The sequence below is a fragment of the Pollicipes pollicipes genome, unplaced genomic scaffold (assembly GCF_011947565.3).
Source record: "Pollicipes pollicipes isolate AB1234 unplaced genomic scaffold, Ppol_2.1 Scaffold_4295;HRSCAF=5057_pilon_pilon_pilon, whole genome shotgun sequence".
Taxonomy (NCBI): Eukaryota; Metazoa; Arthropoda; class Thecostraca; order Pollicipedomorpha; family Pollicipedidae; genus Pollicipes; species Pollicipes pollicipes.
In genome coordinates this window covers 11,724,468-11,739,052 of record NW_023596461.1, presented here as the reverse complement: position 1 = coordinate 11,739,052, position 14,585 = coordinate 11,724,468, and the positions used below count along the sequence as shown (strand labels likewise).

At 49.6% G+C, this 14,585-nt stretch overlaps 1 protein-coding gene across 1 annotated transcript in view; it reads left to right on the top strand.

Moving 5' to 3' along the window:
- Positions 1-243: 243 nt before the first annotated feature.
- Positions 244-14,585, top strand: part of LOC119096428 (alkaline phosphatase) — a 33,151-nt gene continuing 18,809 nt past the window's right edge. Inside the window, exons 1-3 of the mRNA XM_037219333.1 lie at positions 244-371; positions 11,958-12,093; positions 14,149-14,233. Coding sequence (XP_037075228.1) covers positions 302-371; positions 11,958-12,093; positions 14,149-14,233 — 291 coding nt within the window. The 5' untranslated portion in view covers positions 244-301. The remainder of the gene's footprint in view (positions 372-11,957; positions 12,094-14,148; positions 14,234-14,585) is intronic.

The following is a 14,585-nucleotide window of genomic DNA, read 5'->3' as shown; positions in this document are numbered from 1 at the left end:
CGTCTGCGGCATCAGCGCAGCGACGCGGTAGGCCTTCCATTAGGTGCAGACATCAAGAGCATTCAGGTATTCCTTTCAAGCTTGATCCTTTCCGAAGGGAGTGCACGTGCGCCATGTGTCCCGCGCTGGGCTGGCCCGCGACATCGGGCTCGCACCGGTCCCGTCCGGCGGTAAGACTGCACTCTGCCTGGCGGCGTCAGTGGCGGCGGCGACGGTCTCGGACTGGCCCGGCAGGCGGCCGGCGCCAGTTTGACGTGCGCTGTCGTCAGTGTGGCGTCTACCGGCATAGGAGAGAGCAGCGATGGTGCCGGCCTGGAGATGGGCGTTAGCCTGCTGTCTGCTGCACACCATCGCCGCCCAGTCCACCGAGGGTGAGTGGCCTGGAGTGTGGGCGTCAGTGAGCTCGGGGTGGCGCCGCACAGCCGAACCGGACCGGCCGTGTGGGACGCTACAGTACGGCCCATGCCCACACCGGCCGGGGCCTTAGCGGCGGAACACGGAGCATGCTGTGGCTACCCCCGCCCATGCAGCAGCAGGGCAGCACGTGCGAGCCCGGGATCTTGTCGCAACGGCGAATGCTACCTCTGCGTTCTCCCACCCCCCCCCCCCCCCTCACACACTGGCTAGTGTCGAGCCTCGACGGCCCCTGGAATGGCCTGACGCGCTAGCGTAGTGTCGGCCAATCCGCCTATCTCCGAACAATCGGAATGTTGTGTTTTCCTGCACGGAAATTTATGATCGCCACCTATCTTTAGATGTCATAGAGCCAAAGTTGGGCGCAAATAAATAGCATATGCGTGCATGTCTGAGCCATTGACGCACACCATCTTAGAGCCAAGTCGTCTGGACAGATTGATTGATTGGGTGCTTCCAAAGGCGCAGCCAAGGGATACCAGTTCCTACCTCCCCCGTTCCCCCTCTTAGGCTCAGGTAAAGCCGTATCCAAGTGCCGAGGATGGAGTGCTGGGCTTTCAATGCACGTGATCACAGCCTGTATAGTTGTCTGAAGAAAGTGAATAGCTCAAGAAGTGATGTCAGAGAAATTGAAAGTAAAAGATGGCAGCAGCCAGCGTAATTTGGCTGGCCTCGCCTCCGGGATATACGCTTTCTTGGAATTCGACCAGTGGTGTTTCCTTGGAATTACACTGAGCTGCCGCTACACCATCCTTCTCCACAGCATCTGCACGTGAGAGTTTGGTAAAGATGAATCGGTGAGGCATATCCAAAGTAATTATCGAAAGCTGGAATCGAGCACGAATCTGGCCCCAGCGCAGCTATAATTCCTGAATACGATTACGAATATGATAATATAATTACTGAATTCCTGAATTTGATAAAATGCAGCAAAATGAATATCAAATCAGGTTTGCACACATCTACACACACAAACATATATATATATATATATATATATATATATATATATATATATGCATGTATATATGCACACCTACACACACATGCATATATATATATATAATTATATATATATATATATATATATATATATATATATATATATATATATATATATATATATATATATATATATATATATATATATATATATGTGTGTGTGTGTGTGTGTGTGTGTGTGTGTGTGTGTGTGTGTGTGTGTGTGTGTGTGTGTGTCTGTGTGTCTGTGTATGCGTGTGTGTTATTATCTTGTGCTTCCTATATCAAGCAGCAGGAGCACAGCTGCGATGTTTGGCTATTACTGCCATGAACGATTCATAGGCACAAAAGCCGCAATGAACTTAAGATAACTCGAGGACATGAGGAGGTGACGGGCAGTGGGACAAGACTGCCTGCCTTATAAAGTATGAAGTTTCAGTGTTTTGATATTTTCCAACATATCGACGGTATTCCAATATTGCCGTCTACTGGACAGTTAGTGCCGAACTTACACGCTGTATTAGATGTGACGTAATGGTGGAGTAGCTCAGCTTCTGCCGTGTCATGCCGACCATCTAACTTCCCCAAGCATTGTGTGGTGGTGATTTTGTGAGCCAGTTATTTTCAATACGAAATCGCATTAATTTCAATTATTTTGCACACTGTGAATAACTTTCCTATCTGATGCACCCCACCAGCCCATGGAGCCGAAACTGAATCATATTCGGGCCACGGCGGAATCGATTAGGAATCTGAGTCGATTCCGCTGTAGTCGGTTCCGCACAAGTCAGGCCTTCGGCGCAAGCTAACTGCGCCATTCGTCCTGCATTTTTTAATGGACGCCCAACGGGAGCTCGGACTATCCAGTTCCACGGATGATCTGTGCTTCAGCCTTGTAAAACGATGTGAGTACAGGCCTCTTGCTATGGCATCTAATGTCATCACAGGGCTACCCCATACCGGCCTGAGCTCTGGACCGGTGGCCAAGTGATTGTCTTCAGCGCGCCACATAAGAACAGTTGCAAGCGACGGATTTATATACTTGGGACACAAAATCTTGAGACGGTCTCCCCCCGCCCCCTTTTTCCGCCCTGCTTTCGGTGGAGGTAATGGGCGGCGCTGTGCGCTACTGACATGCATATACTCTACTTAAGACACGTGGACTGCCTTAGAGCTGTGCCCCCCTGAAACACGTCGGACACGTACGCCGTTTCCGTCGCACGTGAATATGCACGTGCAGCATGAAATCCGGCTGGCATTACCGCGGCGTTCGGTTGCATTCTTCGCGCGCGCGGCTGTCATCGCTGGTGTAAAAAGCATTGCACGGCACCCGGGTGCAGGTATGGGTGCCGGCGGGAGCGGACATCTGGTGAGCTGGGTCGATGGTCCGGACAGGTGTCAGCACGAGCTCAGCAGCGCGGCCCGGCTCGTATCCGGAGGCTCCGGCTGGCCGGCTCGTGTATAGCTCGTCTGGTGTGGTGCACGGACAACGGCCGACCCAGCAGCACTTCATGCCAGACTACGGCTGCTTGTTTCGTCCGGCTGTCCGGCTTTTTGACGGCGGCTGTTTGTTTCGATCTGCCTCGTTTATTATTATTGTTCGTTTTGGTCAAAAAATGAGTAATGATAGAGGGACTGTTCTGGAACGTTCCGTCTCCCCTCGCCTGTGGTCTTAGCGTGACTTGGAACAATAGCTGCCTCACAGCTGACGTCCACGTCCGACAATAAGATAAAGGATGGCCATTATATATGCTTACTTATCTGCCGAAGCCTTCACTGATTTTAATAGAATCATGGATGCACATGGACGGAGTAATCATTCGAGCTTGCTTCCTCATCTGGTGCGATGGTATGTTCACAACATTTCAGCCAGTTTACCTCCGGCCATTTGAAGGTGTTACGCAGTCCTGAGAAGAAATAGATGATGCTTGGCTATCAGCTATGCATGCGTCACAACCCGAATTCTCTCCTTGAAATTGCTGGGAGTCGAACCAGGGCTCGAATGCGAGCCCCTTGCTCTATCAGCTGAGACCTTTTCGGTTAACTCAGTTTGAAGAACACTAGACTCGCAATCAAGAAGGCACTTGGTTCGGATCCCCGCAATTACAAGAAGAGAATTCAGGTTGTGATGCATACATGGCTGAAAGCCAAACATCATCCAGTCCTTCTCAGAGCTCCAGAACACTTGACGATGACCGGAAAGCTACCTGGCCGAAACGTTGCGTACATTTAACTCACAGGATGAAGACGATAGTCCGAACAATGATGTCATCCGTGCTACAAATGTCACGTCTCAATCTTTCCGTAAAACCGTGATTTTACCAATACGTAAAACAGTAATTAAACAAGTATAACAGAAAAGATCAAATTACGTCGTCGTCTGCTAGGACAAGCATTTTTCGAGGGATAGATGTAAACAAAAGGTCAACGTATCCACGTGTGGGCTCCGTCGCGAAGTCAGGAGACCAGAGCTCAGTCCAGAGTCAGGGACCAGTCGCGGTCAGGTCGGAAACGCCTCAGCACTCACGAGCGGGGCGTCGTTCGAACTTTCGACCACATGTTCCGGTACGTGTGACCTTAGGCCGAAGGCTGAGCCGGAGAGCGCACGACCGGACGGCCCCCCGCCCCCGCCCCCACCCCCACTCGCTGGCCATCAATCGGTCCCCACGGACGGCAGACTCGACAGGTGCAGTCCCTGCGGATGACACGGTCAGCCGCGGCGGACGGCAGACCTATTACCGGCCGGATGAGAGGCTCACTCGCAGCAGATGTCTGCTCCACTCGAAGTGACAGCCGGTGTCGACAGACAGCAGGTTTGGCCTCACCAGGCAAGAGTCGTCTTGGCAGACGTCGTACTCAGCCCTGATATATATACATACATACATACATACATACATACATACATATATATATATATATATATATATATATATATATATATATATTCTGCCCCGACAAACGTTAGCTTTAACATTAGTCATGGGGCATCTGCCCGTGTGCAGCGAACAGGGCAGCCTTCCGAGCCGAGGCGGGACCAGCAGCACAGTAGAAGCGCATTCCGCAGCTGGGTGTGCGCGCACTGGCCACATTCCCGAATCAAGGCGAGTTCAGAAAACTAGTCGTCGTCAGGTCTGATCTGCAGGTGTGTAGATGTTTTCGCTGGTATGTTCTAGGTGTGGCACGACCGCCCCATGTCAGGATGATGACAGGCAGAGAGGCCCCTTGGCCAGTCCCCAGCTTTAAGGCATATCGATCGAGTCAAGCCACATTTTCTGGTGCTTGACCCAATTACTCGTCAGCTCACAGTACTCAGCCTTCACACGCCCGACTGCGGCGTAGGAACATCGCGCCCTTGGTAGGCGGCAGACTTCTGGCTGCTCCCGTCTCTCCGGCGACGGGATTCCCCGCCACCTCGCGTCCCGCTTTCGCCACACCTAGCAGCCAGAACGGCGCCGTGCCTCCGGTCCCTGCAGCCAGCCACCGGCCCAGCCGGGCACCGGCGCGGCCCGGCTCTGCACGCGGTCAGGCGTCAGTCGGGCCGAGAGCCGCACCGACAGAGACCTGTGCCACCGGCCGATTACCGCCGCTGCGTTCTCTTGTGTCGTTTGTCGGCGGTTACTTGCTGCGTGCAGCGGCTCTGTGGTGCTGCGCACACAGCCTGCGCCGGCGGGCCCCCGTGTGCTGCGGTTCGCCGTTCACACGTTCACACGTTCACACCTACGGGGTCCGCTCACCGTGTTCCAGCGCGCGGCGGGTGAACGGCTCGCTGCATCCCAGGCGGCATTTCTGAACCACAGAAAAATGGTGCCTGAGCCGCGGCGCCGCAGAATCAAGCGAAGCTGCACGTTCGCTGTGCATGTTTCAAGAACAGATTGTATCGCGTCGGGTCACCGAACTGTGACGTCACTTCGGAGGGCTCAAAGAGCCATGTTAACATTCGTTTTGTGTCGCTTTTTGACAGAAAAGCACGCTTGGGCACTTAAGAAATCTACAATGATAGTTTACAAGCACATTTGTGATTCTCGACAATTCAGCGTTTACAATCCGCGATGGCTTGGTTAAGCCTTCTGTCGATCCGAGGCCAATATCCATGTTTTAGAAAACAGAATAGCATGCGCTTTCTTCGCCAATAGTTTGGGAACATTGTCAATTGGGGATGGCAAGAACGACGTGTTGAGTTATCATACCATCTCAGAGCCCTGCGAACAATAACTTGATGTTGAAGTGAATGTATCTGTCGTGCCGAATTTCTCTCAGAGTAGCAGTTTTCCAAGAACTTGCGGTTGGGGTGAGGTTAGCATAAGGTGTGGGACAGCGATCGGCACGGGCCAGGCCGGCCCGATGGTCCATGGAATGGACCACAAGCGGGTCAGGTCTGAGCTTTTAATGCCGGGGAATTAGCGAATGGATGTCTCACGGCTCCAGGCTCTGGATTGTAGATGACTCTAAAGTAGGACCCAGTCAGATGAGGTCAAATGAGATCAAACATTCATCTTGAGCGGCGTGCTTTTAGCAGGAATATTTTTAGCGGTGGAGATAATGAACACAACCTGGCGACAAGGCCAATTATAGCCTCAAAACGTGGATAAGGATGGTGGGCCAACATCTACAGGTTCCCGTCGTTCATATAATTATGAAATTGCCAGGAAAAAAGACATTGAGTGAGTGAACGCCATATCAACCGCAACTGTTACGCTAAACTATTTGTCTTGCAGTGCAATGTGTGGGACTTATACATCTTTCGGGAGCGTAACAGTGTATGACGAAAACAAATACAACGTAGAATATGGAAGGTTCGTAACATTTTACTCAACCCTGACGTTCGTGTATTGCCTGAGCCACCTTTGGCGCATCGAGCAAAGGTGGGTCAGGCAACATACGAACGTCAGGGTTGCTTGTAAGCTCTGCGACCCTGACGTTCGTATATTGCCTGACCCACCTTTGCTCGATCTGCCTGGACTAGACAGCTTTACCGTACCAAATGGCCGTATAATACACCTGTTACGCGATCTCAGTGCACTCAAGGCCTGCGGTCCCGACGGGCTCAATGCCCGGATTCTCAGGGAATATGCCGAGGAGCTAGCTGTTCCGTTAGAAATAATATGCAGGCTTTCTCTAGACTCTGGCGTCTTCCCCGCCATGTGGAAGCAAGCGAATGTGATACTGGTGCACTAGAAGGGGTCCAGAGAGCTGCCTGAAAATTACAGGCCTGTGTCTTTGCTTCCTATGTGCTCAAAAATATTGGAGAAAATTGTGAGCGAGAGCCTATAACGGGATTGTCTGCCCGCCCTTCCCTCATCCCAGCATGAATTCCTTCCAAAGCGCTCTTGCAGTACAAGCCTTTCATGTTTTCTTGAACATTGCTGAACATCTATCTCAAAAGGCAAACAAACAGATGCAATTTACACCGATTACTCTTCAGCATTCACAAGGTCAATCACCTCCTGCTACACAAACTTCGCTATTCTTTTTGCATTGCTGGCCGCGCGTACAGCTGGCTGGAGTCGTACTTGAGCAATCGTTCACAACGCGTAGTGCTGAACTACAGGCAGTCTGACTGGATTACGATGCGATCTGGTGTTTCGGAAGGCAGCACCCCGGGACCGTTGCTGTTCGCCTGCTTTCTCGTTAATGTTCCTGACCAAATTGAGAGTGAGTGCCTGGTGTACGCTGATTATGTGAAAATTTATCACCGAATAGACAACGCAGCAGATTGTCTTTCACTTTAGGCGGCTTTGGATCGCCTCTGTGAGTGGTCCAAAAGCTGTGGACTGAAATTGAACCGAGCTAAGTGCAATACCATCTCATTGACCCTCCGCACGTCACCTGTTCACTACTCATACGCACTAGACGGTCACCGCTTGGATGGCTGCCAGCAGATACGCGATCTTGGCGTCTTCCTGGACACCAAACTCCCCTCTGCTTATCACACGGATTCGGCTGCCTCAAAAGGAAACAGAATGCTGGGCCTTCTCATGCGAAGCATGCAAATGCCGGTGTGCACTCGTCAAGCGCGGTTCAATCACATGGCTTTGCCTTGTGCCTCCAACGCTCATGTGAGATCATTGATAGAGTACGGTGGCGTTATTTGGAGCAGTGCTGCCGCTTCCCATCTCGCCCGGTTTGAAAGACAACACTGGTTTCTCATGTGGTTCGGTTCTAGTAATCAGTCCCGGCGTGCTCCACTGGATTATGAGCATCTTTTCGCTTGCTTCAAAACAGCATCTATCAAGGCACGCTTTGCGTAATCTGACATCTTATTTCTATGTAACGTATATCATCACAGGCTTGACTGGGCTCATCTGACATCACTGTTCAGTCTGGCAAAACCCTTCCGACGTTCTCGGCATATCGGCCTTTTCCACAAGCATTTGTGAGGGTCAACACTGTTAAAAATTGATTTGTTGCACGACTACCCGCTGCCTGCAATCGCCTTCTGCAGCATTCTCCCTCAACTGACTAGTTTCATGCAACAAAATCATCCCGACCTGATTTGTTTAGGTTTGCCAGCACACGTGGAATATTCTCTTGATGGCCGGTGTGTCTGAGTGTGCAAGGTGTATGTGCGACCGTGTATAATGTGTATGTGCGTGCGTTTGGTTAGACGTTTTGTGTGTGTGTATCGGATATATATTGTTTTTGAAACGTCCAGTTTTAAACGTCCAGCTTCCGTAATTGAGCTTTTGCCTGTGGAGTGCTATATCCTAAATAAAGAAATAAGGAAATAACTCAAATATGCTGTCAGCACGAGCAGGTTCTGTCAAGATTCGTGCTATTCTGTCGCACAATAATGCCACAGGTTTGATGCTATGAATTGTTTAGATAGTGCTGGACTTGAAACTTGTTCGTCCGAAGCAGCTCCTGGTCCTTCCAGAGTTGTGTTGTCGGCATCATCAACATGAGTAAGGCCGTTATAAAGCTGTAGCTAGCTAGCGCGCGCTAGCTATATATAGCTAGCTACAAAGCTAGCGTGATCTGCGACTGAAAAACTTATGTTGTTATCCGTCAAAGTTACGTTCTCTAACGAAGACAACCCAAGTTTCACACCGTGACGACGAGGCAAGTATTGTCGAACGCACAGAGTAAGTCGAATGGGCCAAACAATTGTAAGAAACATTTCGAACACAGACAACCCACTACAAGTAAATAACGGCTGCGCTTCCATGCCGCACTCACATGAATGATGCATAGTCAGCTACGTTTGACAATGGCTGATCACGAACTAGACAGCAGGACAAGCAAGTCTGACTCGAACTGCAGCAAAATCTTTGAACTTGAGCGACCCCGGCCGGCACGGTCGTCACGCGGCCTGGAAGCTTATGGCTTGGCGACCACTGACCGCAAGATCATGCAATTTTCAGAAAAATAGCAACTCTTGTAGTGTTGCGCTGTTTATGTTGCTGTGCATTCGCATGACGCAGGTTTTCCTGCAACATCGCAACATTGCTACGCTTTTATATTTTCCACTTGATTAACATAGAGAACGCAAAAACAGCAACCAAAAGCTGAAGAGCATTGTTCGAAACCGGAGCTAGATCTCAGCAGCCTGGCGTCGCGGCGGCACCAAGCTGATAGATTCTAACGGAGGAGAACAGGGACGGTCGTACAGGCAGGCGCTTGGGACGATGCGTGAGGACGATCTCTTGTCGCGTTGTCCGCAAACCGCGGATTGGCCCTTTGGGTGGCGGGGGTGAGGATGGATGTCAGATCCCAGCAACGAGAGTAGACTATGTGAAATTAATGGGATGGTGCAGGCAGGTGTATTATTTTCAACTCGCTACCGGACTACCACCAAACACTGCCTCACCCATGGTTGCGCCAGCAACCGGCCGTAAAGCAGCCGTATCGCTTTTAACGGCTCTCGAATGCATGGCCCTGTGGTGTAATCTGAGTTGACTTGGATTATGAGAGCTACACCGGCTTGAGTGCTGCTAAGCTTGAGCAGTGACATTTGGGCTTGTCCATAATTTGGTCATGATTGCGAAAGGCGCAGATTACTGCAAATTTGCCGACCTTGTCCAATAAATTTAATCTTATGAGGATTAGCCTCAGACCCCCCAAGGCAGTCTAGTTTGCACGAAATCGGATTTAGAACGCATCTTTGGCCGCGCATGTATAAAAGCGTGCCATTCTGTACTGCGGAAAGCTGTCATTTTTTACTTTAGACTCAAGGCATTGAGGTTGGCATTTATAACATCAAGGTTGACATTAAGATTGGATACACTCGTGGGTTTGCACGGTCATCGGTTTGCGCCAGGGTGTGAACTGGACCTTGCTGGTTTGCTTAGACATCAAGCTATGCACTTGTTTGTTTTGTGTCCCGACTCCCGAGACCAATCTCGGGCCAAATGGCGAGGGGAAAACCGCTCTCGTCGATGACGCAAGTGGAAATGGCTTCCGTCAGGTGGCGGCAAGAATTGGAGCTGTTGCAAACGTGAACCTTTCAGAATGTTTCGGGACACGGACGGCGATATGCTATCCTTGCCACCCAATGTTCAACCGCGATGGAAACCGGGAGTTCTGTGGCTTCAGTGGCCGGAGACAGCCGGGCCAGGGCCGCATTTGACGGGTTTATAGCTTTGCAACCACTGGCCCCACCACCGTGGAATTTTCAGCAACCGGTAGCATATTTGCGATAGCTGTGGCGCACTATTTTCGAGGGATTTTAATGCGGCCCTGTGTGTTCAGGTAACACCTTCCAGGCGGCGTTAAAATATAACCATTATTTCACTTTCCTGTCCGACCATTGGAAGAAACGTAAAATTTTCAAATCCTGAAGCACAGAAAAAACGACCCAGCTCAGAACAGGTCTAGATATTGAATACCGGTGTGATGCAACAACATAAGGCTGACTTATACTGACGAGCAAAAATATACAATCGCGCTGGCGAAAGCGTGGGCCGACATGTGCGGACATCACGTGCTATCATGATGGCCCCATGGACGCGTCCATTTCGGAGTGTGTTTAAGGACTATTGTCAGATCTCAGCCGCCATAGCGGGCAGAGACGTGGAACAAGCTGAATGATCTTGACGAGCGTACCGTCCACAACTCATTCCGGGGAGGAGCCCATCTTTTGTACTTTTTGCTCATGGTTAGATCAGACGCGTTTAGTTTGTTCGGTAGTATCAGTTTTCTAGAAATTCTTCTGAGTAAGTAGAAGTTTTAGTTGAAGTAGCCGCGCACGGGAGGGATGTCACTGGAATCCGTGCTCACCACTATGAAAGCCGCTGGACTTCCTGCTCACCACTACTAAGGTGATTTATTGCATCTTTTCCTTTTCCAGAGTGTTATTTAATGTTCGCAATTCACTAATTTAAAAAAATGTATGAGCATAAAATGCTATGAAAACTTCATACCTTCAAGGCAAATCCAACGAAACGTCACAAAATGACTTTGATTCCTTTCTACGACGCTTAACACGATGGTCAGTTTAGTTTGATCACTGTTCCAAATTCCTAAACCATGCCAAGCAAAGCTGTTCGGCCACGCTGGCTCCAAAGTCAGCCAATACTCATCAGCCAATGTTCATCTATGTCATATATGAATTGGCACGTGAGCAACAGACATCAGCACGCCTCTGCCCACCAGACTCACGAGAGGAGGACATTCCCATGCACTGATACGCTTTATCGTAAGAATCCCCAAAGGCGCCAAGCTTCATTTGTGTATGCTTTGGTAGCACCCGTATGTGGTGATATATTTTACGTTCATTATTACCTCGCTCGACCCACACCACATACGAAGTCTTTCGGTAACACAGAGGGTGGCTAGAGGCTTTAATTCGGAACAAATAAATAAATGTAAAACATTGCACACTCTAGCCATGATCGTAGCGCATTTTGGAGCGAAGGAAGTGTCGAATGGGGCACCAGTCACTGGAGCCTTTCCGTTGAAGCGTCTGCGGCCGTTGACACTTGGCCGGGCGCCGAGGTGATGGTGCTGAGCGTTCTTCAGTTCCACCGTGCGGATGCGGCTGCCTCTGTGGATGGTTCGTAGTAATGAGCCGCGTTGTGAGCGGTGGAAATTCCAGTGATTCATGTACATGAATGAATTTCATCATGAAATTCCAGGAAATTCCTGTACATGTAGGTCAGGGGCGGACCCAAAGGCGATCAACGGTCGTCTCCGCTCCCATCTCACTCAAAACCGAGAAGACAGGTGTCTTCCCTCATTGAGCTCGCTTTTCGAGAAATTGACGTGGCATTCAGGCCGTAGCTCCATCTCACACCTGTTCCTCGGTTCGATCTTGGTTTCGCTTGAGAATGAGGGGTGAGGACGGTGATGCAATGCTGGGCGTAAATGCCTGCTGGTTGCGTCAGACGCTTAAGACAAAACTGAGAACTCGCTTTTTCCTGTTGGCGAGGCGTGCCATTTGGGCATGGCGTCACTGTTCCGCCATTGATCATGGCTGGATCGAAAGTGGGGAAGTCACGTGTCTGAGGCACGTTTACCGTTGCGCTCGTCAGCACTGGTTGGGACTGATTGTTCTGTTGATTAAAACGTTAAATGTGTACAGGTGTGCGGTTTCCGAGGAAGACATGTCTTCCTTGTGTTTGCAGATAGCGTGTTCTGGTACCATGAAGCACAGGACGAGCTGAAGGCGGCCCTCAACATGGAGCCCAACCGTAACACAGCAAAGAACATAATAGTCTTCATCGGAGATGGCATGGGCATCCCGACCATCACAGCTGCTAGGTAAGAGGACCCATGCCGTCACCTGGCCTCTCGATGTCTTTCGATTTAATACCTTTTATTTAGCCTAAGTACATTGAAGTGCTCTTGACATTAGTAAAAATATCGTCTCACAGGATGACTTTAATATTCACGGATTGAAAATGATCGCACAGCCAATATGTCGAAAGTTTGCTGCGCAAGTAAAAGCTTTCGCTCCTTTTTACTCATGGTCGTGTTCGGGTCTGGTGACCGGTCGACAATATTTTGACTTCTTTCTTTGGGTGACAGAGGTAGATAACATTTGTTGCTGTTTGGTGGTTACGGATTCAAGCGACTCTTGCCTTGATCCTTTGGTGCTGACATGCAGCCCCCCATGCAATGGCAATATCGTAGCGTAAAGCAAATACTCGGTTAAATTTTAGATATTCGCATTCACATAGATAAGGTAGTAGTATTAGCCTTATTCATCGTAGAAAAACCAGGAGAATTGAGATAAAGTTGGGCTGATATTTCGGCAACATGCCTTTGTCAAAACAATAGCAGAAGTGCATTCAAGCTTGCCTGCCGATGATTCGACTCGATTTTCAGGTTTTTTGTTAAAAGCAAGCCACAGTTTGTTACAGGACACCAACATTAAGGGATTAAACAAAAAGCGATTGCCAGCCATTACGACGATTCAGCGCCTACCTAAGAATCAGAATGCGTGAACATACGTGTACATTCAAACGAACTCAAGCAAATGGGCCTCACGCTTCGCGTTTCATTCGAACATGCAAGCGAGTTGAAGCAAACAGGCATCACACCGCGCATCAATTATGCATGCAAACGATTTCAATTGGACGGGCATGGCACATCAAGCGTCGGGTATCACTTACACGTGAAAACGACTCTAAGCTGGCATTCAACTTTTCCAATCAGGCGCCCTATTATTTCCAATCAGGCACCCTATTCTTGGCGGTGCTGTGTGCTGTCCAATCAGGCGCCACGTGCCGTGTGTCGGACGTGTTGACACGTGTTTAAGCAGTGATGCCATATCTCGCCATCCAGACATCGATGAGGATGTGAAGCTAATTACACGGCGTGAGCGAACGTGCCGTTGCGTAGCAGTGGGCGGTGCCACCGTCGTTCCGCCGGCAAGTGCACTAATGCTTGGCCGAGAAGGGACTGATGACGCCTCTTCTGAAAGCAGTCTCGACAACACTGACATGCCATGGCCTAAACCGAGCGCATGATGAAAACTGCGCAGGCGTGTTGTTCAGCTCGCTGCGGCCAAAAATTACACAGCGTATGTGTATTTTTTCAGCGATATTGTCATGGTCCAAAAGCGGGTAACTATCCAAAAAAGTTCACATTCTCTGATCAGGGCCAATGCATTTATGTACGTGAGAAATGACTTGAGCTCTGGGTTTTCCGGCAGTCGAGGTCTAATGCGGAGGATTACCAGCTGTCAATGTGGCAGGAGGTGCTAATTACGGGGATATAAAAAACGAACGCTGTTAAGTACGATAAAAAGCTAGACGCTTCAGCTACGGGATAACGACTGACCTTCAGCTCCGCCTGGCGCTTGAGGTCCACGCATGGTGGTTCTATGCCGAACAATCTTAGAAATCCTAGCAGCGTGTTCCTGTACGAGGCCAGGAACTTATCTCTTCGAAAAGGTAGCATTTACAACCTCATACGATAAAAAGGAAGCAGTGTATTATGCGTGAACAGGCCGTTGTCTACCCCGCTCTTGTGTTTGGCCACGTGCCGAAACTCTTTGGATAGTTACGGCAGGTCACGGTCGCCATGGCTGTGATGTGTTTGCCCGTCACGCATCTAGGTCGCTCGAGCTTCAGTTCGTGCCTTTTGGACACTATTTATCACGTCGTCACTATAGCGGCTCGTGCAGTGGCAAAGCACATGTCTGAAATTCCTTCACCCTTTGACCGTCATCATTTGAACTTTTCGTACCGTGTTATAACAGGCACGCGGTCATCCATGCAGACTAATGTTTGCTTGGATACGACAAGACGCTCTGTCTGTGGATGGTAGCTACCTTCTGCTAACTTTTCCAATGTCCTGAATTTGTTTCAGAATCTACAAAGGACAGCAGCAAGGCAAGAACGGCGAAGAGGGTAATCTGTTCTTCGAGACGTTCCCACACGTGGCCTTGTCCAAGGTAAATACCAATTTTAATCATGACTCATCAAATCAGAAAAGACTCAGGAACATGGAATCAGGACTCAGGACACAGGAACATGAGGCCAGCCTGTGATGGCCCACCTTTTGAAAACTTTAGCCGAAGTAGTCAGCGGACTGGAGCCGACCCAGTTCGCTTGCTATAAGGGACGCTACAAAAGTTTACATTTTACAAGTGAATAGCTGTCGACATTTTCACGTTTTTAAGACATTCCAAATTTTGCAGCAAACTGAAAAAGGATGAATAATGGGATAAATGCATTGTCATACATGTTTCAGTTAAGTCTGGATGGAACTGTGTAATAACAGAACGTGTTCATTTTATGTACCTT